We start from the raw sequence: 27,993 nt of genomic DNA, 5'->3' as shown, positions 1-27,993 counted from the left end.
CTACCTGCGAGCCGCGCCCGCGCACAGCGACAGCATGGGGGGCGGCGCGGGGGGCGGTGGCAGCGGAGAGGGAGGAGGAGTAAAGAAGGAGGAGAAAAGACCGGAGGAGGCAGGACGGGCTGCAGAGAAGAGGAGGAGGCAGGACAGGAGGAGGAGGAGGAAGAAGAAGAAGAAGCGGTTTTGCTCCCGTGCCCGCTGCCGCGCCGCGCCGCACCGCACTCTCACCGCCTTCCCGCCGCCCGCGGGCGTAGTGCTCAGCGCCGCTCCGCCGCGGTCCTGCGCATCCGCTTCCGCCGCCTCCTCACGCCTCTGCGTCCCTGGTGTTTCGTAGCCAGAGGCAGCGCGGACTCGCCGCATCTCGCACGGTAAGGGCGATGCCCGTCCCTTCGGCGAGCGCAGCTCCTCGGGGGTGGGAAGGCTGGGAGCCGCGTCCGCGCAGCCCCCGGTCCGTGGAGCTCGGGGCCGGTGGGGCGGGTCGGGCCCCGGGCGGTGCGGCCGCGGTCCGTGCGGTGTCGGGAGGGGCCCGCGCCGCGGGTGGTGCAGAGTTGTCCTTGGGGCCCGAGAGAGCGGACCCGAGCCTGGGAGGGACCGGGAGGTGGGCGTGGGGAGGGAGCGCGGCCCGGCCGGTGGGACCCGCGCTGTCCCTCATGGGGGCGGATAGGGGACCCCAGCGCTCGCGTCTGTGCATTCCCGGCCGGTGGTCTTCCCGGCTTTCCCCGTCTCGACGCGAATTTGCCTGGTGTGGGTTTGACCGCACACCGATTTGGTCGCGGGCTGTAGAGAAAATAAGGTAGGAAGAGCAGGTGCTGATCTTGCCATTCATTTAATGCTATATTTTAAACCTGCTTTGCTTGGAAAACTGGATAAGACTGTCCTTTTAAATCAAAATGGTTTAAGGAAAAATAACTTGAAAAGTTGTGACTAAAATTGTCCTCCGAGTTATATAACTCCCAGATGATGCTGAATGGAAATCAGACTGAGCCAGTAGTGTCACTAATCACAAGTATGCACTGAGGTCACCATGTTCCATTTCTTTGTCCAAAGTGACAATAAACTGCTCAGAGCACCATGTCACACCATAGAACACCTTTTGTGAAAGGATAACACCATGTCACACCATAGAACACCTTTTATGAAAGAATAATAGCGTGTCACACCATGGAACACCTTTTATGAAAGGATGACACCATGTCACACCATAGAACACCTTTTATGAAAGGATGACACCATGTCACACCATAGAACACCTTTTATGAAAGAATAATAGCATGTCACACCATAGAACACCTTTTATGAAAGAATAATAGCGTGTCACACCATAGAACACCTTTTATGAAAGAATAATAGCGTGTCACACCATAGAACACCTTTTATGAAAGGATAATACCATGCCACACCATAGAACACCTTTTATTAAAGGATAATAGTGTGTCACACTGGAGAACACCTTTTATGAAAGGATAACACCATGTCACATCAAAGAACACCTTTTATGAAAGAATAATAGCATGTGACACCAGAGAACACCTTTTATGAAAGGATAACACTGTGTCACACCATAGAACATCTTACACTGAAGGGATAATACTGTGCATGTCACACTGTAGAACTTCTTTTATCAAAGGATAACACCATATCAGACCATAGAATATCTTTTATCAAAGGGTAACACCAAGTCATATCATAAAACAATTTCTACTGGAGTGTGTTTCTTTATGTCATTACATTTATCACAGTGACTTTATTGGTTTTGACTTTAGCATATGGTCCTACTTGCAAGTATATATGTAAATAAAATGCAAACCATTAAAAAAACCTATAAATGAAAAATAAGTTGCTAAGTTATTTTAGCCTTGGTGAACTTTTCTTCTAGGAATGAACTGGAGGAAATATGTGCATTTCTGCTGATAGTTAGACTACGTGATTGTAGCAGTTTTCCCTAACCCATGCAAATTCACCACTTTTTTCAACACATCATGTTATTGGGCTTTCTGGTGAAGGATTGGGTTTTATGTATTGTGTGTACTTCTTACTGAGGTTACTAGGAGGTTGGAATACTGTAGGGATTAATTTTCTAAAATAAGAGATTCTGTTGTTTTTAAGACATAACAGAAAACAATTCCAACATGTCATCAGTCAAGCGCTTGGTTTATGCAGTCATCCATTTCTTGAGAGAACAGAGTCAGATGGATACTTTCACTCCAGATGAACAAGAAAGCTTGGAAGGTAAGCAACAAATGTACTTTCATGTGTTTTTATTTATATATATGTGTGTGTGTGTATGTATACAGTGCCTGCACAGATGTTAAATTCCTTTATGTATAATAACAAAAAAAATTTTGTTTTTTGTATATAAAAACCAAAAATTATATGCAAATGAGATTGTGATCCTAATGTTTCTGAGATTATTAATTGTAAGACATCTCTCATTTATAACGTATTATAAAGCTACAAATGTGTAGTGCCTTAATTTGAGCAACAGGTACTTTACAGTTGCAGACGTCTTTCCCAATCTGAACAATTCTATGATTCTAAGTTAAGCAGTGCTATAATGCAGACAATGGTAATGACTTGTGTATGTGTACCACAAATTTCTGCTGCTTCATTCTCTCTTTTATGTTTGCGTTCTTTCTTCATTTCATTTCTGTTAGTAGCTCTGCTGGTTACAGAGGAAGTAAAACAATTACTATATTGGTTTTGGTTTATGAGAAGAACTGTTTCCTACTTTCAAGGATTCTGTGTTATTTATGAGGAAAAAGACATCCTAAGAAAATAAGATAAATGCTTTGCTTTTCTTTTTCACTTGAGTATTGGCTCCAAAGAGTATGTGGTAGTGGATATTTTCAGTAGGATGTAGCTTCTACTATACACCCAAGTTCATTTATCTGTAGACATATTCTCTCTATATTTCTCTATTGACAGATGCTCATTAGGTCTTTGTAACCTTGTAGTATTTGATGTTCTCCTTCATACTGCTCTTATTCCTTTTCCCTAATTACTGGAGACTTCATGTCAGGTGGTATCAGAATGTGGAATTGAGAGAAGATTTAAGTCTTAATACTGCAGTAAGTTTTTCATAGCATCTTTTAAAAAGATCTCTCTACTGTTTCAAGCAGTCTTTGCTTGTGTCTGTCAGCCAGAGGAGGAATTTGGAGAGAGAAGTCTACGACCAGCAGTGCAGTTGATCACTGATTTCTGTGAAATCTTAGGCATGGAGAGACTTTGCTGAGATGCAAAGCAAATCCTGTGTAAATTAAAAGATAAACCTGGAGTGTGCTTCTTTCTATTATCTGTTGGTTGTCCAGTGTAGTTGTTCACTAAAGTAAACAAGAAAGAAAGCTTTGTGTCATTATATTCAAAGGATAGTCCCAAAGGAATAAAAGCCAAAAGATTTGGTTTTATGTCAGAATCTGGAGCATTTTGTACATTTGAAAAGCAGCAGCCATCAAAAAATTTGACCTGTGTCAGATTATGATGATGTTCATTTGATAAAAGAAAAAAATGTTTTTGGAAGTCATATATAATAGAAATGAAGAGATATACTTTTGCTTTTATAATGAAACTGGTAAAAATTGGGTAATGGTTGAAAATTTACCTGATAACATGTCTTAGAGCAGCCTTAGCCAATGTGTTTATGAAAGAATCAATTTTAAGATTCACTTTTCTAAATAAAAGATATTACAAAACCTCAGTTGTGCTTAAAAGCCAAGGCAAAAGTTACCATTTTAATATAGATCTGAAATCCTATTTTTAGGTTTGTGCTCTGCCACAAGCATGGTACCATATGCTATGTGTTAGAGGATAAGAGGCAGGCATTCTGAAAAATAGACTCATTTTAGTTGTGCAAAATATCTTTAGTGCATGTACAGTAGCAATAGCCGAGTCTTACTCACTGAAGTATTTAATGTTACGTGGAGACATAAGGGATGAAGAGAATTGACTGATAATTTTTGTTGGTACCTTATGTACCTAGTTGGTGTCTGTGAAAAGACAAAACACTGTATGATTAAGTGACTGTGCCAAGAAGTAATTCAAACAGTTCCCACTCTCCATAAAACAACCAAAAAAAAAGAGATAGAACATCACAAAAAAAAATTGAGCCTTTATAAAATACAAGTCTAGGATGTATTCATACTCAATGATAACCTGCATACTGCATGTTTGAATTCTACAGAAATGTCAATGAGAGTGTGAATTTCCTTTAGGAATTTTGTACTTGCTTGATGAATAAAAATGCCTTATTTTGAGAAAGCAGAGTAATTGGAAGGTATACCAGAGAACTATATTCCCCTAGCATCTCCAGCAGTGATACAGATCCCCGGTGGTTAGTGCTCAACTCTTTTGTATGAACTAGAAACTTCCCTTCTTCCAAGTTATATTTTAGACTCTGTTTAAATTGCAGTTATTTCTCTTTCTTCTTTACCGGGTGGGGGTTTTTATCTCGTTCTCCCTTTCTTTTTTCTTTTCTATAGTACCTATTTCTGTGGAATTAAAGCAAAAACTCTCTACAACATACCCATGGCGGTGATTTTCTTCTTACTTCTGTGATTGATATACCACAACTATTTTCTGTAGGGCACTGTTTCCAAAACAGGAAGGCAGTGGATGCATGTAATACTTGACATGGGTAAGGTGATGTGTAAGATGAGGCAAGATGACAGCAAGTACTAATGGGGCCTTAGCAGCCCAGATAATGCTCATTATTCAGCCTGCAAGTTGGCTGTGATGCAGGCTGTGTTGGCCTTCATGTTGCTTGGTGATGCAGACTTGTATTTGGACAGCAGAAGTCCTGGAGCTCTGTGGCACTGGGTTCCAGCATAGCCCAGTGCTGGTATTGTCAGATAGTGGGTGTTTGTGTGAGCCCCAGCTGTTCAGCAGGGAAGTGGTTTGCCAGGTGGTCACTTCAAGCTTCAGCCACCTCGGTGGATGATGGTAGAGCTAACTGGGAGAACAGATAACTTTGGCCTTGGATATCAGACAAAGGAAAAATCTCAGGTGAATAGCTCACGTGGTGCATCAAGTCTCTCCCTGATAATATCGAGCTTGTGGAATTTGACAGTGCCTCAATAAATGGGATATCAAGGTGCTGGCAGTCTGGCCTTCTGAAAAACTTTTTAGGCAAAAACCAGGTTTCCAGTCCTTTGACTTTACTGGAGTTGTGTTTTTGTATAGTGTTAAAACAGGGTAGTTACAGACCTTGTCACAACTTACTATATTTTCTGATTTGAAAATGTTTCTGTTTAGCAATGTTTCTTTCTGTGTGGGTTTCTGTTGTTGGCTTGCATTTAGCCAGTGGTTATTCTAATCTATTGATTCATCCTGTAAGAGGTCCTAATTTTATTATATCTATATATATCACATATACTATAAGTGATAGACAGAAGGATTATAAGTTCCATTTTCCACTTGAAGGAGAAATATGGGAATTTACAGCACCAACTAATTATTTGATGAAAATGCTGAGTAGTAATAATACTGTAGTGAGAGTAATTTTGTTTACACATAATGTGCACTGCTGCATTTTGTGAAACTCTTCTATATCATAGAGATTTGGTGTCATAGATTTAATGCTTTAAGAAAGGTAAGGGATTGGGTTGTATTTTAAATTTATGCAAAATTACAAATGAGGAGAGGCATTAAAAAAAGGGAGTGCCTTTCAGTAAAAAAAACTGGCAGGGAAAATTGGTAAGAAACTATTGTAAGTGGCATCCTATTAAGCCATATAAGGAAAAATTATATGTGTTTCACTGATTTTATAATCAGTCTGGTAATAGAAAGTACTATTAAAGGTTTATATATATTTCAAAATTCATAATCTGTGTTTACAAGAATTAAGTTTTTCATGTAGCAGGAGACAAATGAGCTTAACCTGAATCCCTCAGTGCTCTTACTGGGTGATTTAGGACCTGGTCAATTGATTTATAGATTATAGGACCAATTTGTATAATGCATATTTAGCAGTGTATTCAATTGTTACATGCTATCAACTTTAACTTTGTGTCATGCCATACTGTTTGTAAGAAATTTCTATTGTATAATTTTCTAAAAAAATTACATCTTCCAGGTTTTACTACCTGTTTTACAAATCTCTTCCCCCTCCCCTCCAACCCCTTCCTGGCGGCTTTGACATAGAAGATAAAAATTGGCCTTGTAGTTTTTAATGTTCAGTAATTTTACTTTTCTAATTTTGGATCAGTGTTCAGTTTCATCATAATGCAAAACATAATTAAAATTATATTTATTATGTTAACATTGGATTGAGGGTAAGTTTAAATACTAAGAATCTGCTTTTACTGATACTTAATTTGAATTCAGATACTCGTGATTATCCCTAATATGTATTAAAACACCCATTTTTCTGTTGAAGCTAGGCTTTACAAAGACCCTTCTTTGTTCCTCCTCAGTTTTCAGTCTAAAACATTTAGATGATATATGTTAATAAAAACACTGTACTAGGTTCTTAAGATTATAAGGAAAATAATTACATAATTTGCAATAGTTTAACTGTGTTTATGTACATATATATATGTATGTATATAGAGAGAATTGTGTATAGTAATTGCCACTAATCTTCTTTTGTCTAAAACTATGAGCATATTTAAAACTTCAGCTAGGGATATGGCTCTACATTTTTAAGTTTTCATTTTTAGGTGAGTGTATTTACATTATTGCAGGCTAATCCTTACACACAGAACATGTGAAAGGGTATTGCAGATATTTTTTTTATAGGACAAAGTTTTGTGATTAATGCAACATTTGATTAATAAAGTATCTTCAAATAAATATACTTTTCTCCAAAAAAAGATGAGACTAATAAGTATCTTGCCTTTATTCTGTACAGTAAAGATGAACCATTTTCTTCTAGCTGTCATGTCACACAAATATATGCCAGTTGTGTGCTTTGAGGTGGGGTGTGTGACACATGGACATTTCTAGTCGTGTTATGAGTTGTGGTGCTCTTCTTAAATCATTATATTTTACATTATATATATTACGTAGGATCTAGCTGGCAAAAAATATTTAAAAAAAACTTTAAAAGAGTGAAAGAATTAAAATTAAACTTTAAATTGGTTTAAATATAATGACCAAACTATATGTGGATTGTGTATATCTTAGATCTTTTTCATTCTGTGGAGATCAGGTAGCCTCTCTTTATTTTTTTTTATGTTCCAAGGAGCTACTTTTACTAGTTGAATAAGGAAGTGAGTCACAGCTTTATAAATAAATTAGTGAAATTATGCTTATATTGAGAAACTGGTGACCTATGTTATTAATTTTTTTTCCTATAAGTTGCAATTCAGTGTCTGGAGACTGTGTTTAAGATTACCCTGGAAGATACTCATCTTGCATCCTCACAGCATTTGATAGAAATGTTCACAAATTCTATTCAAAAGGTAAGAATTTAATTTAGATTCTAGTGTTACTCTTCTAGTATGTGCTAAGGTTTCATATTGTATATGAATACAACAATATTAAAGCTCTGTATAGGTCAAAATGATGTGAAAACTTAAGGAAAATATGAAAAAAACTACATTTCCATAAAAGCTAGGATAATGTGAATCTTTGGGGGCAGTGGGAGGAATTAATTTCAGCTAGACATGGAAAATTCCATTTAGAGAATTACTAAAGAGTGGATGCCTCATTCTCACTTGAATTTTTTTATTCTTTATTTAAGCATTTTGCAATTCCCAGAGATAAATGCCTGATGTGCCTAAGGTTATTCATAGTTTGCAGATGTTTCTCACTTATTTCTAAAAGTTTTATAAAATCAGGGCTTATATATTAAAGGAAAAAATCTTGGTTTTTTTCCCATACAGAATGACATGCTGCCTCTCTCACGTTCTTTACCAGAAGGTGTTGTAAAGGCTGACCAACTGAAGGATGAAGGTTTGTAATAAAAACAGAAATAAATTTACTTATGCTCTTATTATATTTTTGCATTATTGTGGGTAGTGATAGTATAGCAGCTGGGTACCACAAACCCTACAAAAAACTTCAGCTTATAGATTCTCTGGTGACTGCTACGCCCTAAGAGGGCTAGGTAATTTGTTCCATCCAGGAGCAAAGGAAATAATGTTTATTCTCTTCCTGGCTCTGGAGGTTGCTTAAAATCTATGGGATAACATATAGTTAGAAATATTCCTAGGTAGCAGAAACTTTAAGAATGAACAGCTATTGTTTGGCTGTTTGTGCATGGAATTGTAATACAAGTTTCTTCTCTTATTGAAATGGGTATGTCATGTCAAACATTGGTTAAAAACTGACCCAACAGAAGCCAATGGAAAAGTTCTTTTGAACTTGCTAGGGTTAATATTTCACATATGTGAAATTATTTGTGTGCTTTATAAAAATTGCAGACAAGCCAGTTGTTTATTTTCCCTCTGGCAGCTCTTATTGCTGTTCTGTGAGGAAAACCAGCTGTAGCATAGAAGTCACTAATGCCACCCAAGGAGGCATCCATATTATTTCCCCTCAGAAAGAAGGGGAGAGAAATTATAAAAAGCACGTAGCACTATTATGAATTATTATGGATTGATGCTTTATGAATCACATTGTTTGTGACCTGTTAGATTTTCAGGTAGCTGAGTTTTATAGGAAAAACAAGTAAACTTCTAACTGCAAGGCAGATATAATCCTCTCAAAATTTCTGTAATAATGTGGAAGAAGTCCTGTTGTTTTTCAAAATGAATTCCATGTCTCTCTTACCTTAAAACTGGCCATATGTAATCATAAATGCAGTTCACTACTGGCTCTGAAATAAGTTTTCCTAATTGTTGGAGTTGCTCATTAGCTTTTTAATTCTGAGAATGAGTGCTCAAACATGGTTAGGTCACAAGTGAAAATGTGTTAGTAAGTTGTAACCTACCTGCTGTGCATGCTGGCTTTTTGTTTTGCTGTTACTACCAATTCATGGAAAGTGAAGACTACCTCTTGGTTTCAGTATGGTTATTGAACCCTAGGAATAGTCAGCACTTTGCAGGTGTGGGTGTTACATCTCTTTTAAATCTGTGATATCAGTCTTGCTATCTTTCAGTCCACAAGGGTCTGTGAAATAGACTGAGGAAATGAAATCAGTGTGTACTATGTATTAGTCTTTGTGTGGTTTTACCAAAGTAATTCCACAGCTCTGCTGAAAAAAACTAGAAGGGTCTAAACTTGGTAACAAAGTACCGATTAGAGTGTCATCTGTCAGGGGCATTAGTAAGCAGTTTTGAACTGCTTGAAATGCCTCTGGTAATTTCCCATAATAAAATTAAAACTTTGTGTCCTGCTTTCTCTGTTGTTTTGATCCTACGCATATTCACACACATATTATCTATCACTGCTATCGTGCTTTTCAGTTATGAGTATTTTCTAGCCTGAGTTAGGAAATAAATTAGATAACCTGGACAACTCTACTTGATGTGTATCTTATATAATATTATAATTCTATAACTGTGATTTTTCTCATTTCTATCTGTATACCCTCAACAATGGAACGAACAACTTGCCTCACCTTTGTGGCCACCAGCCTGCTCCTCTGGTTTCAAACCAGCCCTAATCTTTGTAGATTTTCACTAATGAATGGCAAAACAAAATCAGGGAGCTAAATTTTCTTTCTTGGTAACCAGGAAGTAATATATACTCCAGACTACTTAATACTTGAATTTAGATGCCTAACCTTGTATATCATTTGACACTTCAGTTTAGTGTAAGATGTGTAAGAGCACAGATTATGTGCAGGTTTGTATAATGTAATGGTGGCCTGATTGTAAGAAGATCTGTGTTTTATTACCACAGCATAATTATAACAATAGGTAGTATTTACAGTATAGAGGACACACATTCAGAAGTATAACCCTTCGTGTAATTTTTTTGTCCTAAGGATTTTGTATAACATTAAAATAGAAAAATACAGCTGCTTTTCCTTATCTCAGCAGAATTAGTAGATCTAGCTATTTTTCTGTTTTCCTGTATCAAGGTTGCAGCTGGAGAGAGAGATAACAAGAAGGGTATGCACTGATACTATCTCCAACTTAACCTTGTACGCTGGGTCATATTCAGACCAGTATCAGAAATTCTAATGCTGATAGACATTGATGGCATTTTTGTTTTAAAGGAACACTAACTGCTGCAATCTTGCTGAGTGCAGCTGACTTGCAAGGTTTTTTGTCTGAAAACATAATTTAGTGTACAGATCTTTACCTCAGAACAAAGGAGAGCTGCATAAACAGTGGGCCTCCAGAAACAAGAAAGATGTTGTTACATTCTGCATGTATTTTGAAGGTATACACGCAAGTACAGTTTGTTTGAATTCTCACTGGAAGGGACCGCTTACTATAATTACAGTCTAATGTAGCAATATTGGAGGATGTGATTTTGTACTACTTTGATGATACTTAAATCTGGTTACTTAAATCTGGTTTTGTTCACAAAGCTCTTTGTGTTCACGAATAAATGCAAGTACAGTTGCTGCAGTTAGTGCAAGCACTGAGGACTTGCTCCACAGTCTTGCTTTCTCTCAGAGATAAACTGTTGCACTGACTGAACTTTTCTAGCCTTTGCTTACGCAGTTACCTACATCAGTAGTAACTTATTGACCTATCCCTTGACTTGTTTATTTTAGGAGAAGGTTTAAATATTTGGCTGAAATACAAGAAGTCAGTGGAATCTATATTTTTCCTGACCATTTCTTGACATTTCTAGGAAATCAAGGCTTCTGTAGGATCTAGCTGGCCAAAAATTGATTGTAGCAAAACCACAGACAACTTAGGGCACTGAACTAGGGATTTTTACTGCTGTATCATCAAGAAAGAGAGAAACTACCAGGATTGCCTTGTGTTGGGGACAAAAGAATGTGTAACGTGTCTTTTGCTTTGAAAGACCTTAGTCCAGATTTTTCTGTCCATAAAGAAGTTACATAAACGTTTCTGGGTTTTTTTCCACTGGACTTAAAGTACATGAAATGTGAAACTTTGCTACAAAGTAGAAGTTCTAAGCTCCCTTGGTGAGAAACTTTACTTCTGAATCCTTTTGGATTGCTTACACTATACATAATTTTCATTATCTTAATGAGTTAATTATTTAGTGTCACAAAAATGGGGCTTATGTGCTTAGTTTGATTTTTTTGGTGGTGTTACTTAGATACTTACTAGCAAGTTGTTGGGACATATAAGAAAATGAGATTAAAAAATTAACATAGCATATTGGGCTTGCAAAGATAGTTTACTAGAGAGGAAACTGCAATTACAATTACACTTCTCAGTGAAGTGGTCTTTCCTTAACAGCAGAAACTAGCTGGAAAGTCTGAAATACCAAAATGAAAAGAGGAAGGTTTCTGTGTTGTACTGCAATGTACATAGTAAACTTCACAGACATAGTAGATGTTTTTATTTGCATTATTCTGTGACTTTTCTGTTTAAAAGGATGTATCTCAAAAAAGTGCAGTCATAACTCACTTCTGTAGATGCTAAAATGTAGCTGCTCTGTTTCTTTCATACAGAGCTGTCTCATCTAACTACATACTGTCTCATCTAATTACTTAAGAGCTTTTTATAATTCATTTCAGGTAATAATCATATGAAGGAAGAAAATTATGGTGCTGCAGTGGATTGTTACACTAGGGCTATAGAACTGGATCCAAACAATGCAGTCTATTACTGCAACAGGTAAACCCATGATACACACCTTTCATTCCTGGACTTTGTTAACGTTACTGTAAAAATAAATTGTGAAGGAGGTCAAAGGCTAGAAACCCCTATTTAGAAATCTATTGCTGGATTTGTAAAATTAGGGTAAAAATGGGCTCATTCAGCATGTCTGTATCAGTTAAAATGGGCTTTAAAATTACCTACAACTCTTCAGATAAGGTATTGTGTGTGTCAGGTTGTCTATATTAAATCATAACGTAGGTTGTGCTTTCTAGCCTGCTGAGAGTAGTAAAAGCCTTTTTCTCTAGTGTTCTAGTGATTCAGCTGCTCTCTCTGTCTCCTTGAGTACTAGCTACCACTGACAAAAAAAAAATCATCAATGCAGGAATACCATTTTGGAGATTTCAAGCATTTTGTAAATAGTATTTTCATGTGAGACCTGTTGAAAAATAACAATGCTGCTGTTACAGTTTTCTTATCTAATCTGTTCTTTACCGTCATGAATGAAGAAGACATAGTGATTTGGCAGCAGGTAAGCTTGGAAGGGCATGGTAACCCAGTCACAGCTGTCTGCTCTTGCGGAACACTGCTTGGAAGAGCAGCCAAAGAGCAAAGGCAGCCCCGACTTTAGGCCCTACTGGAATGAGCCCACCTCTAGAGTGCCTCCACTATTAATTTAAGGATATAGGATATATTAACTTAAGTGCTGTAAATCTGGCCTTGTGGCACTGTACCCACTGGATTGTGCTATTTTTGAAGCTCTGCATCCATTGCTCTGGAGTTTAGTTTGTGATAAATAGAAATGAGAGATTCAGTGTTTAAAGGCAAGTTTAAAGAGAAAGGAAATTATGCAGTTTGCTAACATTTTACATATTTAGGATGGCAGTTCAAAAGTGTAAATCATCTACATTCCTTGTGAAAACTGATCACATGAGTCACTTTATGTACAAAATGGAAATATCAGACCAGATTCAAAAGCTTCCTGAAATCACTGGAAGTTTCCTCAGTACAGGCTTAAATGTCAAAGTTTTAATTAGCAAGAGCAGAAATAATTTTTGTGTTGCATCATCACATACCACATTTGTGAGAACCAAAATGAATTTCAATGTCAGTCAGTACAGTATTGTATGTAATGATTTAAAAGAAAACAGGAGTTGTTTGGAGTTTTGTGGATGATAAAAGTATTTCAATAAGTATATACCTTATTCTTAAGCTTGTTAGGGAGTCATGGGGACATGCTGCATTCAGTGGGATTGCTTTTTATCCACAGCAGTGCAAAAAAGAGTGGACTGATATGCCCTCAAAATTTTAACTGGCCATGTAAATCTTCTTGTGAACATGGAAAAATGTTTTCTGTTCAAACACATGTGAGAACAAGCATTGCCCCCACCTTTTATATATAAATCTTCACTGGCCTCTGTGGAGTTGCACTACTGCTTAACAGCCCAAAAGCAGATAAGTAGTCCCATTCAGAAGACATTTTAATCAAAGTCAGAAAAACCCAAGCAATTTGGAGCTAATCACAGGACAAAGATTCTTAATAACAAATTGATATTCTTTATGCAATGAAAATATTTTAATTTTTACTATAATTTTTTAACCTAGGAAAAATAAATGAGAGTGGTTTGTAACCTTTCAAACTGGTGAAGTTTTGATTATTAGTGTGTTTCATTTTAATTGTGTCACATTAATTTCATTTAATGTGTCCTTTTTAATTTGATCAAGTCTTTAATCTTATTGTATTAATACCTGCAACATTTAATATTTCTCCAATATAGAGATGTAACTGTAATTTAGTAATGCAGAGGTTATTGAGATGAATTATAAAATCCTGAGCAGGGAAAAATCACAGTATTCCTTTGAATGGCTGTCAAACTATACTTCTGGAAAATGCCAATTACATAAAATATTTCTCCTTAACAGTGATTTTATATAAACTACTACTTGACTGTTTCACTTCTTGTAATAGGTTTTATGATTTATTCTGTGCGTAGTCATATCCTAGATCTTAGACAGTTCCTTAGAATTATTTGTCCTTTGTGTCCTCCGAGGTGAGTACATGTTCTCCAAAACCATAGTCCAGCAATGCGCTTAGGCACATACTTAACTCATAACATTTGCTTGTCCTACTTCATTAAAGAAAGTTAAGCATAGCCAAAATAGCGAATGGAAAGTCAGATTAAATAAGTCAGAAATGTGTGAATATCTAGGCTTGGGCTTTGGTTGTTTTGTGTTGGGTTTCTTTGGTTTGGTTTGGTTTTGGTTTTTTGTGTGTTTTTTGGTTGGTTGGGTTTTTTCTGACAAAGCTTCATTTCCTTACCATCTTTCTCTTAGGGCTGCTGCTCTAAGTAAGCTCAACAACTTCAGAGAAGCTATAAAGGACTGTGAGAGTGCCATAGCAATAGATCCAAAGTACAGCAAAGCATATGGAAGAATGGGGTAAGCTAATAGAAATCTGAGTAAAAACTGAAGACCCACGTGTACATTACCATAGATTTTCTGAAATATGTGGAGACACTTACAGAATTCACTGTAATTCACTTACAGAGCATTGTTGTTGTTTAAGTATAACAATTTTCTGAAGGTGACCCTATCAGACTGTCAGCTCTTTTTCTATGTGGTTGATAGCAGTATTTTCATCAGATTCCATCAGTTTGCAGTTTTTATCTTTCAATTCCTCAGCTTGCTGGATTTAGTTTAGGAAGTAATGATAGTTTTTTCCTACCTCCTAACTAGTTAAAAGGAATCAAAATTCTGCTGTTGGTACACTGAATCTGTTAATGATGCTGTTAGAGAATAGCGTTGGGGCTTCACACTAGCAGGTTTTTCTTTTCAATAGTTCTTTGGAAGAAGCTATTTTAGCAAGAATAAGCTATGTCTCTTTGGCAGATTTTCTCAGCAATGTCTGAGAGATTAGCTGCATAGCCTCTTGAGGGTGGTTTTAAGTGTTAACTGAAAACAATGTCAGGAATGCTCTAACAGGCTGTTGGTTTGAGTGAAGAGCCATTCTTTCAAGATGTCTAGCTTTACATTTTCAATAATCAAGCACATTGTAGTAGTGGACTTAATGCTGCATTATGTCTTTTGAGGTTATATTTATACCAGTAAATTAAAAAATGCTTGGGATTGTTTGTTGAGTCAGTTGGCCCAAAATGGCTTATGTCCATGTTAATAAAATTTACTTTGCAGTATGGAGTGGCCACATTCAAACAACCTATTGCTAAACTGCATTGGTCTGTATTAAATTTTGAACCATGCCCTGAAATTGTCTATGATAATTCTTGTTGGCTTGGGACAAAACCACACAGGGGACATTTATTTTAAGATAAAATATGGTGGAATTCTATCACTAAAAAACTTTCCATAATACAGGTGATTTTACTAATACCAACCTAGACCAAGGAGCTTTTGAAATGATGAATTGATTTCAAAATTTTAGGTTGAATTGGTTTTGTTTTATTTAACTCTCCTCAGATTGTTTCTTCATATAGCACCATCCAAGCTCCCTTGATTTCACTGATACAGAGAGATGCTACAGGCTGATTTAACTGGAGATTATTTTAGAGTTTTGGGTGTAAGACCAGTGTTTCTTTGATACACACTGAAAGTGGGACCATCCTCAGACAATCAAGCTTCTCTTTATTTTATTGTCTGGTTGTTTTAATAGAGGACATATTTTGAGCTACAAGCCATTGCTTAACGCAGCAGATGAGTAAACATTTGGCACAGGCTGATTGAGGAAACTGTGCTTGTTTAGTAATAAGTGAAAATCCCACCCCCATGGCCCCAGTGTAGAAAACACCTTCTCAACAAAGTCCTTATGAAAAAGATGTGCTCTCTGATGGCATTATGGAGACATATCAGTTTTTCTCAGAATCTTACAGAAATTCTTTATATGTCACAGAAAGATGCAGAAATGCCACAAATATTCAGAGATGGGAGACATTTTAAAGTGGGAATGTCAGTTAAAGGTGGTATTTCCAGCCTGATCCTGAAAGACCACTTGTCTGGGTAGGAGGCGTGAGGAAAGAAATTGTCTGCTGTTCTGACTTGTACTATGCTCCAAGAAACTTTCTCTGTTAAATACTTTTTCTGTAAGAAGCACTATTGCATCACAGAAATAATGAATTGCATTTCTTGTCTGGGCAGAAACTATTTTAGCAAGTTAATGGGCCAAAAGGGAGAGACTGTGTTTTATGGGGGTAAATGAGTTAAGAGAGACAAAACTAATACTTTGTGGATTCCTCCAGGAGCTATATGGGAAATTCCTGGAGTTTTATACTCTTACTGAGAGCCATGACAATCACGGATATATCTAAAACACTGAACTTGTTTGCATGAGATGAAAGACCAAGGTCTGTTAGTGGGCATAAGCACAGGCTTATCAAACCAGGCTGTGTAGTTCAGCATCAGAAGGTGAACTGAAGTACTAAATATCTGAATGTGGGTTACACAAATCTTCTACAAAATGTGGAAAAGATCAGATTAGGTTTTTGGTCAGTATAAATTGAAAATACAATGGCAGATAGAATTGAAACTGCAGCCAGATGGACTTCTGGAATAGTAGTTCAAAGAAAGATGATATTTTAAGCATAGTGGCTAACCAAATTTGAAACCACTTAAAAGTAGTAAGTCTATCCTGTGCTCTCATTAGCTGCTGGAGCAGAGTCTTTTTCAAAACATTAAATAAGGTTTCTTTCAGCATTTTACATATATTACTACTATGCTGTATAACTTATTTGTCAAGATGTTGAAGTACAAGATCCAAAAGGAGAACCTTTACATTGATCCTGAGACAAAAATGCTGAAACTTGTAGGTCCAGTATTTTAAGATAATGAAAATGTTAATAATAAAAATAATTTTATATAAACATATAAAGACAACACTATAATCATGAAACATCTTCTCTATTCAAATATTTAATACAGTAATTGCTATATTAAAAGTATGGGGTTTTAATATATATAAAAATAAACAATGCATTTGTAGGTCTAGTTTCTTAACATTGCATAACTCATATTAAGAGTATCTTTGCCCTACCTACCCATGTAAGTTTCTAAATAATCTCTTAGGTCAAAAGAACTGGAAAAAAAACACTTGAAGCTTATGCAAAAAGGCACAGATGCCAGATACAGCTTCTGGTCTTAAAGTGACTAAGTCACTTGATGATACCAAAGAGTTTTTAATGAAACTCGCATATATATGAAACAGACAACGCAAAATGTGTTCTTGAGAGATCCCCTTCTCTAAAAAAAAAGTGTTAACACTAAGCAGTAGTACCTGTTTTAATTAAAAATGGTCAAGCTAAAAATCACTTGTGAGATACTATTTTACTTAGAACAGAAAATATATCATTAGCTTTTGACGATCATTTATGTTCTAACCAGAATTTCTTCATTTCATACTAGGTTGGCTCTGACCTCTGTGAATAAATATGAAGAAGCAGTTACCAGTTATCAAAAAGCACTGGATCTTGATCCAGAGAATGACTCTTACAAGTCGAATTTGAAAATAGCAGAACAGAAACTAAGAGATGTGTCCAGTCCTGTAAGTTTACTCTGTATCTATTTATTTACAATAGTTTAAACTGGGATTTTGTAGGAAACTTAGCTTCAATTGCAATTTGTTTGTAGACTGGAACTGGACTGAGTTTTGACATGGCAAGTTTGATAAACAATCCTGCCTTCATTAGTATGGTGAGTATATCTCAAGGTTTGCATTATCCCGTTTTAAAAACTGAACTTTTAAGAACAACTGTTGTTCAATAATACAAGCAATTTTAATCAGTATTATTATAGCAATGGTTTTATTACACTAAATTTAAACTTTTCTACATCATTTTACACACAAAACAAGGAGTGAAGCAAGTATCTCCAATAAAGCCTGTCTTATTTCCAGTTGATTCTATTACTTATAGAAAAAAACACATATAGGTTAGCTATGCTGTTTTTATGTATGCTATGACAGAAAGCTCTTGTCAACAACATGATAAAAATTTCTTCAATTCTCCACGGAACAGTTAACAATGATACAAGGACTAAAGTAACTCTTGTTTGGGAGAACTATCCAAGGGACCTTTCTCTTCTTACTCTTTCAAATTATCCCTAGTAACCTTAAGACTTAAAAAAAATGAATATAAATAGCATATACTGCATTCTTCTTACGTTCAGTACAATAACAAATTGTGTACTTCTCCCTCAGAGTTGTCTTTTTTCCCATATAGCTTTCTTAACAAAACAGAATTAATTAACTCTCTGGAATGGAATTTTGAGAAAAATAAATGAAGAAAACCCCATAAAAAACAACCCCCAAACTTACTTCCTTTAAGAAAACAGCTAAAACTTTACAAGCACTCTGGTAGCTTCAATGGAACAGCACATTTCAGCCAGTGCTTTTGTGTGGAAGTGCACTGCATTCAAAAGAGATCCATATATCTGGTTTGGTAACATGGTCCAAATAATAGAGACAGTAGGCAAGGAAAGAGGGAGCAAGTTCTCTGATGGCGTTCATGATTAAATAGCACTGCATCTATGTGTACTACTTCACTAGCCACACGATGTACTTAAAACAACCTCTGTCTGTTTGAAATCAATGATGTATGGAGCTGGCTTTGGGGAAAGAATCTTTTACATTGTTTCCAGAAGATGCCTGGTGAACTAGATAGGACACAGAGCATTTATTTAGGAATGAATGAGTTATTTTCCCAAGGTGTAGTTACTTGGATTTTTTTTATTAAGGTGAAAAAATTGCCTCACTCTCTGACCTTGAGAAAATTGGTATTAGCCTCAGTTTTTGGCTTCTAAACTAGATAAGGCTTATTACTGATGGAAGAAACTAACCCTATATTGAGCTTAGAATTGACCTGCATGTGACATTTTATCCATTTTATATCTAACTATTAACTAGAGAAAAAAGTTTATTTACTTTTGAGTTATCTATATATATTGATATATTGATCAATAAAATGAATATTGGATATATCTGATTTTTGTAATATCTTTAATAGGACAGTTAAGAAGCACATACTGTGTTTTGTTTACTGGTGGTGCATTCATACAGACACTGATTTCTGTAGGAATAACATTACTAACATTGAAAAATCACGTTTTTTTCTATAGTATCAGTCCACAGACACCCTTACACTATGGTAAAAGCAGTATAATTTTAGAGGTATCTAATGAATGAGAAATTTAAATAGCCTCATGCTTACTACAAAATAAGAAGATACACAGTTACCAGAGAAGATATATGTTACCACAAAACCATACTACAAAGTAAGTCCACACTCCAATTTGGTCTGAAATATTTTGTGGCCATAATCTTAACTGTTAAGGCCTGGTACTAATAGTAGTTACAAAATTATTTTATCCAGGCTGAGAAGCAACAAAATACAGACTTTTGTCCAAAAAGTCCAGTTGAAAACATTTGTCCTTGCAATTCTTCAATGTTTCATTTGTTTGTTTAGTTTTCTGGGGCTGGGTTTTTTATGTTAAATGGCTTGTCATATTTTTCATGTCTGAATCTATAACCACTATTTTTTCTTTAACACATAACAAATTGTATCAGCTTCATCCATGAAATATGTTGCTGTAGTGATTTTTTTTACTCTGCATGTAAACTTAATTTTGTAATAAAACAGAACAGAGCATGTGGGTTTCTTCTGCATGATTTTCTCAGTGACAGCCAAGTAGTAAATGTTTTATAATTTCAGCTGTATGTTGTCTATTCTAGGCAGCAAGCTTAATGCAAAATCCTCAAATTCAACAACTGTAAGTATTAAATTGGGTTATCATTAAAACAAATGTCTTAAGATGTTTGAATTAATAAAAGATGCATAGTACTTACAGCTATATTTTTGAAATGTAGATATATTATTGAAAACGTAATTTTATTTTGCTTACTGTAAAAGTGTAGCTTCTTCTCCTTGCAACTTAGTTCCTCTTAGCAATTAAAAAAATAAGTGGGGCTTATTGCTTACAGTAAAGGTCCCTGCACAACTCAATGCAAACTCTGTGCTAACTGTTCCAGGATGTCAGGGATGATGTCAAATGCCATTGGTGGCCCTGCTGCTGGGGTTGGTGGCCTTTCGGATTTGTCCAGCCTGATCCACGCGTAAGTAAGAACTGCATGGTTTTTTAACTGTCACATTTGTAGCAGGGTAACTGTGCAACATCTATTTAAAAAGGAGCAGGGTCAAGGGAATTATACTGTGGTCTGTTCCCACTGATTGTTATTAAAACCAGGAACTGTAAGATTTATTTTCCAGGACTGCATTTGTTTCCTCCATACATTGCCATCAACTGGAATCACTGAACTGCTGTGTGCTCAGCTTCACTTTCTGGTTCTCATATGTTCTCATACTCTCATATTTAGTAAGTGGCATTTTCTAATGCCACTTACTAAATTCCTTTAAATCTTTTAAGTACTCCTACTTGTGCTTTTAAATTGTGTGGATAACTACCTAATATCTCAGATACTATTTAGGAAAGCTACAGATTTACTTAGCACAAGTCAAACCAATTTCTGCGCTGGCATCCCTTCATTTAGATGAGGAATATTTCAGGAAACTCAGGATAATGAAGAATACTTTATAAAACTCAGGACGCAAGGTTTTTATACTATAATGATGATATCCATCTGGAAGGGTCTGCAAAAAAACCTGCCATTTGCTTATATCCCAAGATCTCCAATAGGGCATACAATTTTACTTTATTTCAGCATTCTAGCCAATTCCAAACTATTTTTAAGTTTCACCTCTTCAGGGCAAAAGTAATTTATGATTTACATCACACATAGAAATGTCTTGCTGCAAAAATTTAGGGCTGTTTTCATAAAAACTGTGGACTATGCAGACATCTATAAAAATGTGTCTTTCCTTCAACCTGCAGTGTAGTTTGAAGGAGTCTTGATAGTTTGCTACTCGCACAAAATGCAGAATAGAGACGACAAGCTAGGCTTTTGTGAAATCATATTTTTTACTTATTATTTTTTTATTAGTAAACAAGTGTTATGCTTCTGTTATACATGGAATAGTTTCTTCTATTAATTTAATTCTTAAGCTACAACTGTTATAGATATATCTGTTATTACTTCAGTCATGAAAGATACAAAAATTTGATAGTATGCTTGCTTTCAATTAATGACATTGCGTTCACAAGTACAAGTCAGCAGCTGCATACTGTATTTCTGGAACCATTAACATAAGGTTGCATGCCAACTCTAAGAGTTGTTACTTTAAACAGTTAAAGTGGATCCTGTCAAAAAGAAGGTAATAAATCACTGTAGCAGATGTGTTATTTTACCATAAAAGGCAATATATTTTGTAAGGTGATACTTTTCTCCTCCATGTGATCAAGTAGAAGTAATAGTACTAAAGAATGAAAATAAATTTATGACAATGATCCTGTTTGGGGACACTTCAACCAGATAAATTCATAAGACTGCAAATACCTTAAACTGGAAATCAAGGTATCTTTAATCTTAATTTTAATGTAATGCACCTTTCAGCTGTATTGTGATATCCTGTTTTCTTACAAATGCTGCTTTCACTTGCTGAGCTCACTTAAAACTGTTCAACACAGGGGGCAGCAGTTTGCACAGCAGATACAGCAGCAGAATCCTGAGCTCATAGAGCAACTGAGAAATCATATCCGGAGCCGATATTTGAGTGGCAGCACTGAAGAACATTCCTGACTTCAACAAGTCATATGAATTGGAATGATGTATAACCCCAAAACGCATACCATAGTTAGTAGCAAAAGCACCATTGTAACTCTTCTGCTTGAATAGAAGACAGAAAATTCTTTGTGTGTGTTTGCAAACAAGAATAAATCTGATAAACAGATCTCTTGCGCATAACTTGGGACATAGTGTTTATGTATAGTTACTTCTCTGAAAATCAATACACTGAATAGGTGGTTTATCAAAATCCCCAAGTCCAAGTCATTTCAGTATGTGCATCAGATTGACCTCCGGGGCTGCTGAGTGGGGAGGAGTTTTGTAGGGCACTGATCTTGCCTAATAGCTACTTCTAAAATGATAGTGTAAAAGATGTGTTAGTTAGTATGCTGAGAATCACGATGGCTGTACTCCTTTAAACAGTATTGAAATACTGAAATACTGATACAATAGGCCCATCTGATGTGCCCTTTTATAATGAGCATTAAGTAGTGTTGATATAGAGAGTACTTAAAATTCATGCTTGAGAAGTCTGTTTCCTTAATCCTGTGGAGGGGGTTTCATGAGTAACAGGAAATACATTTCAACTTTTCATTGGGCAGAAGAGAGGGAGGTGACTGCATATGAAGGAGTAGCACACTTTGTGGAGAAAGAGAAGACAATATTTCTGGGCAGGATAATGCACAGAAATCAAAATGGAACTTTGCTTGGGAAAGGAAAGAAAAGTTGTTGCGTTTTCTACTGCCATGTACCCTCATCATGATGGCAGCCCTGGAGGTCACAATTATGGCACTATGTTCCTAGGCATGGCAAGCTGTATTACATTCCGTATGTATGCAGTATTTAATAGAAACTTAAAATTCTTAACTGTAATGAGCTAAAACTGAGCCTGTGACTGTACAAATAACTAGTACTGAAAATTTTAAAAAAGAACTGCCTTAGAAGGATTTTTTTCTATTCTTGTGTGATAAATCACTGGCTTAAACAATTGGGGATTTTTTTTAATTACACATACCTATCTAAAATGATGGCTATATAGTCAAGTTAAAGATTTTTCAACTCTATAGTATTTGTTTCTTGCTCAGTTAATATTACTCTTGCAAGACTGCTGCTCTTCTGTATGTCTAGTATATTAACCTTTTTTACTCTGTTTACTGTTCACACTGCTTTGTGATACAAAGTACACTTGTTCTTAGCCCAGGGACCTTCTCAACACACGTTCCTCTTCCTATATTTAAACTAATTTGAGGAGCCTGCTTTGAATTTTTAGGCAAAGTGATCTCTCACGGCCAGTTAGTCTGGAGGAATAACAACAGACTCCCAAATGGAGAAATACACACAAACTCCTCAGCCTTAGACTTTATATCCAATTGATCTTGTGCTCATAAAAGAGCTCCTCCAGCAGAAGCAAATGCAAAATCTGGGGGTAAGTAATAAACTTGATTCTAACAAATTGTCATTGTACATCTATGGTATGAATCTTACCCTAGTAAACCAGAGAGAAAAATGCTGATCCAAGGAGAAATGAAAGGAATTGGAGAAAACACAAATCTAGGATATCCATATTACCATCTGTTGACTAAAGAGGTAAAGCTTAATACATAAACAATCTTAAGACATTTCATACTTTATTGAATAGCTTGCCTATGTACAGCATTAAAATGCTTTTGAAAATTCTCTCTTTAAGTTGGTGTAGCTGTTTTCTCCAGGTTGTAGAGATACTTAAGCTTTACATTAAGTACATTTTCAAGTAACAGCTTCTGACTCAACATCTGATGACATGAAAGAGAATCCCTAAAGCGATCTTTTGTCAGGGGTAGTTCAGATCCTGAATATTATTCATTCAAGGAAACTTACTTAAGTTCAATTACACTGAGTAGGACAGGAATACTGTTTAGAAGGAAGTTTTATGAAGGCTCTGGGTGGGCTAAAAAAAGTGTACAGGTATTACTTGGAATACTGTGTTGTGTCAGGAGAGAAGCGTTTTTTACCTAGTATGTTAAACTTCACAGTTGCTTTTAATTCTCTTTCATATCTTCAACTGCCCAAAGAGTGTTTCACTAACTTTGATAGGGGGAATATAAAATCCATGGTGGAGTGGGCAGCTCTGCCAATATCTCTGTAGAAACTCAAATTATTCTCACTTTGCAAGAGCAATCCTCATGCAGTTACTTTTCTGCTTTGAAATAGTGTCAAGAATGTCATGAGAGTTCCTTAAGAACTACAAAGTATGTTAAGATCCAAAGAGGGCAGAAGAAATTGTGTACTTTTACTGTTAAGTACAAGTTCCATAGCTTATTGGATTTATGGGAGAACAATCCCCAAGGTTAAATGGAATGAAGCATTGGTTAGTTACCTGAAAACTACTCTTGAAGTCATCTTCATGGAGTTGTAACTTTCACTTCACATGCTATAATACTGTTGTGTTTAGGTTTTACTTCAGATAAATACCAGAGTATATATTAAAATGTTAACAGCATTAGCTAAGCCTTCAGGAATGTGCTACAACTGACTGGCACAATACTTTACTAGTAAACACTCTCTGTTTGTTATGTATTAACAGAAAGGGCTTTATAGCCTAAACAAAAAACAGTGAAACCAGTAACAGGAGCTGTCATTACATGCTTTTCCACTGAAACCATGAACAGAAAGATCATTTATGCTAAAATCTGCTTTTCTTTGAATTGCCTAGACTGTTTCAGTCATGCACCATGTCTTAATCACAGGGTGTGGAAGGAAGCTTTTCCCGTGTAGTAACTGCACTGTATCTTGCGCTAAAATTTTTCATCCTGCTAGATAAAGTGGAAAACCACAATCCCTGTAAATATTGCTTTAATTTAAGATCAATTGCAATTTGTCATTCAACTAAGCAAATCCGTATTTATACCTAATTGGTTTTGTATCATTACTGTTCCATCAGTGTAGAGAGAAGAAAGTATTTTGCAATCAGTTGTGAACTCCTGTAACCTGCTTGCATGGGAGCATATTCTTCTAACTATGATCATAAAGACATTTAATGAAATATTCAGCTTAGAAATTGTTTCAGTTGCACTCTTGGTTTTGTAACAAGTGCAAAGTAAAATCACTCATGCATACTAAGATAGTACTAGCTCTGTAACTTTGAGTAGATTGTTTTATGGCAACAGAAAGTCATACTGGCATAATGCAACTTGTCTACTATTTCTGTATCTCTCCTACCTCTTACTGCCATATGGTTACATCTCCTTCAATTTGTGTAGTTTAACTCAAAGATATATTATGAATAAAGTTATATACCTTTTTGTGTGTATAGTTGTGGTTTTCTCTTTTTTTTATGTATCTCAAGTAACAGGTAAATTGCATTCTTTATATACCTGTTCATGTTGGTTGGATTTTATCACATAGGCAGGATACATTTCTAATTTATTCTTTCCTGTATGGACTTAGTCCCTCAATATACAAAGCTGGTCCTCAATTTATCCAATATTTTAACACTGAATACTACTCTTAAGATTTTATACATGGGAAGCCTTAAGTAAAAGAGTGTCAAAACTAACTATAAAGTTGCTAAGTGCCAACATGGTAGCTGAGAAATACAAGCTGCTGATTAGAGTCTTTAACACTAGTCCTCCTAGTGTTAAACTAGGAAAGAGAGTCACCATTTTATCTGCTAAATGACTACCTCTGGGTAACCACAGATATTTCAGTCAAAAATATTTCCAGTTTTTGTCAAAACAAAGTTAGGGAAAAGGACATTATAGTGCTTGACCAGGCCCAAAACTTCTTCCTGTATATGCTTTAGAGAACTTGATCTAAGAGGGCAATGCAGGGTGGTTTTTTTTTTGTTGGTTTTTTTTTTTTGGTTTTTTTTTTTGGGTTTTGTTTTTTTTTGGTGAAAATTTATTTAATTGCCTCTGGGATGGAAAGAATAATTGTCACCACCTTATTTTAACAATAAAAAATACCTGAGTTCTACTATTTTAGTTTTCAGTTCACTACTAATTGGAAGATAACATGCCTGTTGACAGCATGTCTTGTATTGGAGGGATGCACAACTCTGCTCATGACAGCAGATAATTGGGATAGATTTGCTGTATTGCTTCCTCTTCAAAGAGTGAGCCACAACCAACACAGTCTTAGGCTTATACTCCAATTCCTAGCTCCAAGTGCCTCTAACAGTGCCAGCTGCATTTCTCTCATCTCATGCCTTTATCAGGTTTTATCTCCTATGGCTATACATGTACCATGCAGATACATTGCCATGCCAGATACCCCATATTATTTTTTTTTGGATTTGGATTCCAGGAACTTGTCTGTAAAAGGTCAATTCTTTTGAACTGAAGTAGTCTTGTCAGAGCCATGATTTTAAAAGGGTTTAAATACTTAAAAAAAATTAAGAAAAATAAGCACAAAATCCTAGTCTTTTTATCAATCTCATCCCCCCGTCCTGAGATGATGTAAATGCAATATAATTTGCTAGAACTACACTTTTTTCAAAGGTTTTATTTTTAGTACATAAAATGCATATGCATGTTTTAAAAGATTTGAAAACATTGAAGAAATGCTCAGAGAAATTAAATAATCATTATCACATTTACAGCTATATAGGGATTTGATTTTGTTTGTACTCATTTTAGAACAGTTGACTGCAAAAACATCAAGAAGTTGGTCAAAAAAAACCCCAGTAAAATTACAGATCTTTTTTCCCTCAGCTTTGCTTGATTTCTGAAGAAACTACACAGACTTGTGCAATATCATCATACTCGTATGTTCTCTTCAAAAATGTGTCTGTAAGTCTTAGGCCAGAGACACTCTAGAAGGGGAAAATATTTATAAGAGTTATTAGAAAGAACTGTTAATATTATAAACCAGCTATTTTACAACAAAACTGTGCTAATAACTTACCTGCAATCCCTGCACTGAAGACAACAATGTAAGGGCAAGATGGAGGGATGAACTTGGGTGCAGCTTTCCAAGTTGCCTTCCTGAAACTCCACACCAGTGGATGGAATTAGTATTGCACATTTCTAAAACCAGATCCATAGTCCTTTCGCTGCTAGAGAAAATTGAAAAACAGGAATAAACCTGTGGGCTTTTTTAAGCATTCAAAGACTGAAGACATCTAAAAGCTTGATTATTATTCATGTTACTACTAATCAAGATTCATAAATAATTATAAGGTGGCAAGCAGTATTTATTGTGATGCACAGTAATTCAGCTGCAGGCAGCTCTCTTTGACACAAGCATCCTCTTATGGGTTTAGCAATACTGGATAACACAATAATTGGATGGACTACAAGCTTTTCATGAGAAGTAGCTGCAGGACAGATACATGCTTTAGTCTCTGGGCTCAATTTCTATTTAGAATTATTTCATTTAAATGTCATTCTTGCAACCCTACAATGAGTTGTGATGGAAGTATGAGGTACAATCATAAATAATATTGCGAACAGATGCATGGAATTTCTCAGCCAAAATTCTGCAATCTCCCATTTCAGTACCATATTAACAGATCATGATATAAGATTTTTTAGTTGTTTCCTTGAAGTTTTTTTTAGTCTCTGTGTTTCAAAGTAGTTTTGTGTTGCCACAAATCATAGTAAAGACCAGGTTTAAGTAGTTTCAGGACGAAGTATGGAAACATAAAACAAAACCAGCCACAACTCACCCACTCAGGAAAAAGTAGGAGAATCACATGACATTGTTACCTGCAATTTGTTATTTTACATGTAATGTCAAAAGGTTCTTCCAAATTTACAGTATCTGGTATTGTCTCCAATGAAAGCCTTACATCACCATAACCAGGAGCCTGGGAAGGAACAAGAATGTATATTCTCAGGTATTGGACAGGGAAATTGAAGTTTTTACTGAAGGATTCATTTCCTAGAAGAAGCGTGGAATAAGACAAACCTGCAGAAAGAAGATCAACTGTGCTTTTGATTAGTATGGAAATCAGAACAGCTGTCCAACTGATGAACACCTTCTTCACAGGTTTAACAATTCATCAGATAAGGATGATCTTTAATATTACATTTTCAGGAGAGTTTAAATCCTTAAAATTTGAATAGCCATGTACAGTTCCTGAGAATATCAGCTTTAATCTAAGGCCTCTGTTAGGCAGATACCTGATCTGTGCAGACATCACCAGTAAACCTTCCCTACCACTATTCTATCCTAAGAAACAAGAGAAACTGCTATTTCAGTCCTCTCTGCCTCTGCCAAAATAATTAATTGTCATCAGTTAGAAAGTCACACAATATGAACACTTGTCAATTATCCATGAACCAAACACATCTCATATGGTCTATCAATAAACTTATAGTAAATAACTTAGTACCAACCAGGGCTGATTCACAAAGCATGCTTAGATTTTTCAATCCCCACAAATGATAGATAATGAGGGAAAAATAGGGGGAAAATTTGTCCTGCCTTCCAAGGCTTAGTTATTGTACATGTTTCAATTCTGCTAATAAAGGAATGTGGTAGTTATATTTACAGTGTGATTGAAAGATATTTCCAAAGCAGTCCAGAAAGTCAGTGATTGACCAGCTGGGAACGGGTTTTAGTCACATCAAGTTTGCTACAGACTAATGACAGATGACATTTTAGAAAGCATATTAAACTGGACATTAGAGTAAGCAAAGGGATGTCAAACCAATGGGGACTTCGATTAGTCAAGCAATATGCACTTGGAACCTTGAATGA

General features: G+C 35.9%; 3 protein-coding genes across 6 annotated transcripts in view; 1 reads left to right on the top strand and 2 right to left on the bottom strand.

Moving 5' to 3' along the window:
- Nucleotides 1-86, bottom strand: part of NLN (neurolysin) — a 36,287-nt gene extending 36,201 nt beyond the window's left edge. Inside the window, exon 1 of the mRNA XM_036402821.2 lies at nucleotides 5-86. Within this exon, the coding sequence (XP_036258714.1) occupies nucleotides 5-36 (32 nt within the window). The 5' untranslated portion in view covers nucleotides 37-86. The remainder of the gene's footprint in view (nucleotides 1-4) is intronic.
- SGTB (small glutamine rich tetratricopeptide repeat co-chaperone beta) lies at nucleotides 27-24,598 on the top strand. Its single transcript, XM_036402823.2, is given in 13 exon segments — nucleotides 27-160; nucleotides 163-213; nucleotides 215-365; nucleotides 2,104-2,226; nucleotides 7,291-7,394; nucleotides 7,818-7,887; nucleotides 11,549-11,648; nucleotides 13,965-14,069; nucleotides 17,040-17,178; nucleotides 17,265-17,327; nucleotides 19,363-19,400; nucleotides 19,660-19,743; nucleotides 21,213-24,598. Coding segments are annotated over 13 exon segments (1,266 nt in total). The 5' UTR covers nucleotides 27-34; the 3' UTR covers nucleotides 21,325-24,598.
- TRAPPC13 (trafficking protein particle complex subunit 13) overlaps nucleotides 17,419-27,993 on the bottom strand; it is a 31,943-nt gene continuing 21,368 nt past the window's right edge. For 2 of the 4 annotated variants that reach the window (XM_036402824.2, XM_036402826.2), the window contains 3 exons: nucleotides 26,997-27,097; nucleotides 26,194-26,344; nucleotides 17,419-26,101 (listed from right to left, as the gene is read on the bottom strand). In XM_036402824.2, coding sequence (XP_036258717.1) covers nucleotides 25,997-26,101; nucleotides 26,194-26,344; nucleotides 26,997-27,097 — 357 coding nt within the window. In that variant the 3' untranslated portion in view covers nucleotides 17,419-25,996. The remainder of the gene's footprint in view (nucleotides 26,102-26,193; nucleotides 26,345-26,996; nucleotides 27,098-27,993) is intronic. The other 2 variants (XM_036402825.2, XM_036402827.2) reach the window with 1 other exon arrangement.

Source organism: Molothrus ater, chromosome Z, assembly GCF_012460135.2.
Source record: "Molothrus ater isolate BHLD 08-10-18 breed brown headed cowbird chromosome Z, BPBGC_Mater_1.1, whole genome shotgun sequence".
In the NCBI taxonomy this organism is placed as follows: domain Eukaryota; kingdom Metazoa; phylum Chordata; class Aves; order Passeriformes; family Icteridae; genus Molothrus; species Molothrus ater.
The sequence above is the reverse complement of the archived record's forward strand: the minus strand, read 5'-3'. Positions and strand labels throughout refer to the sequence as shown.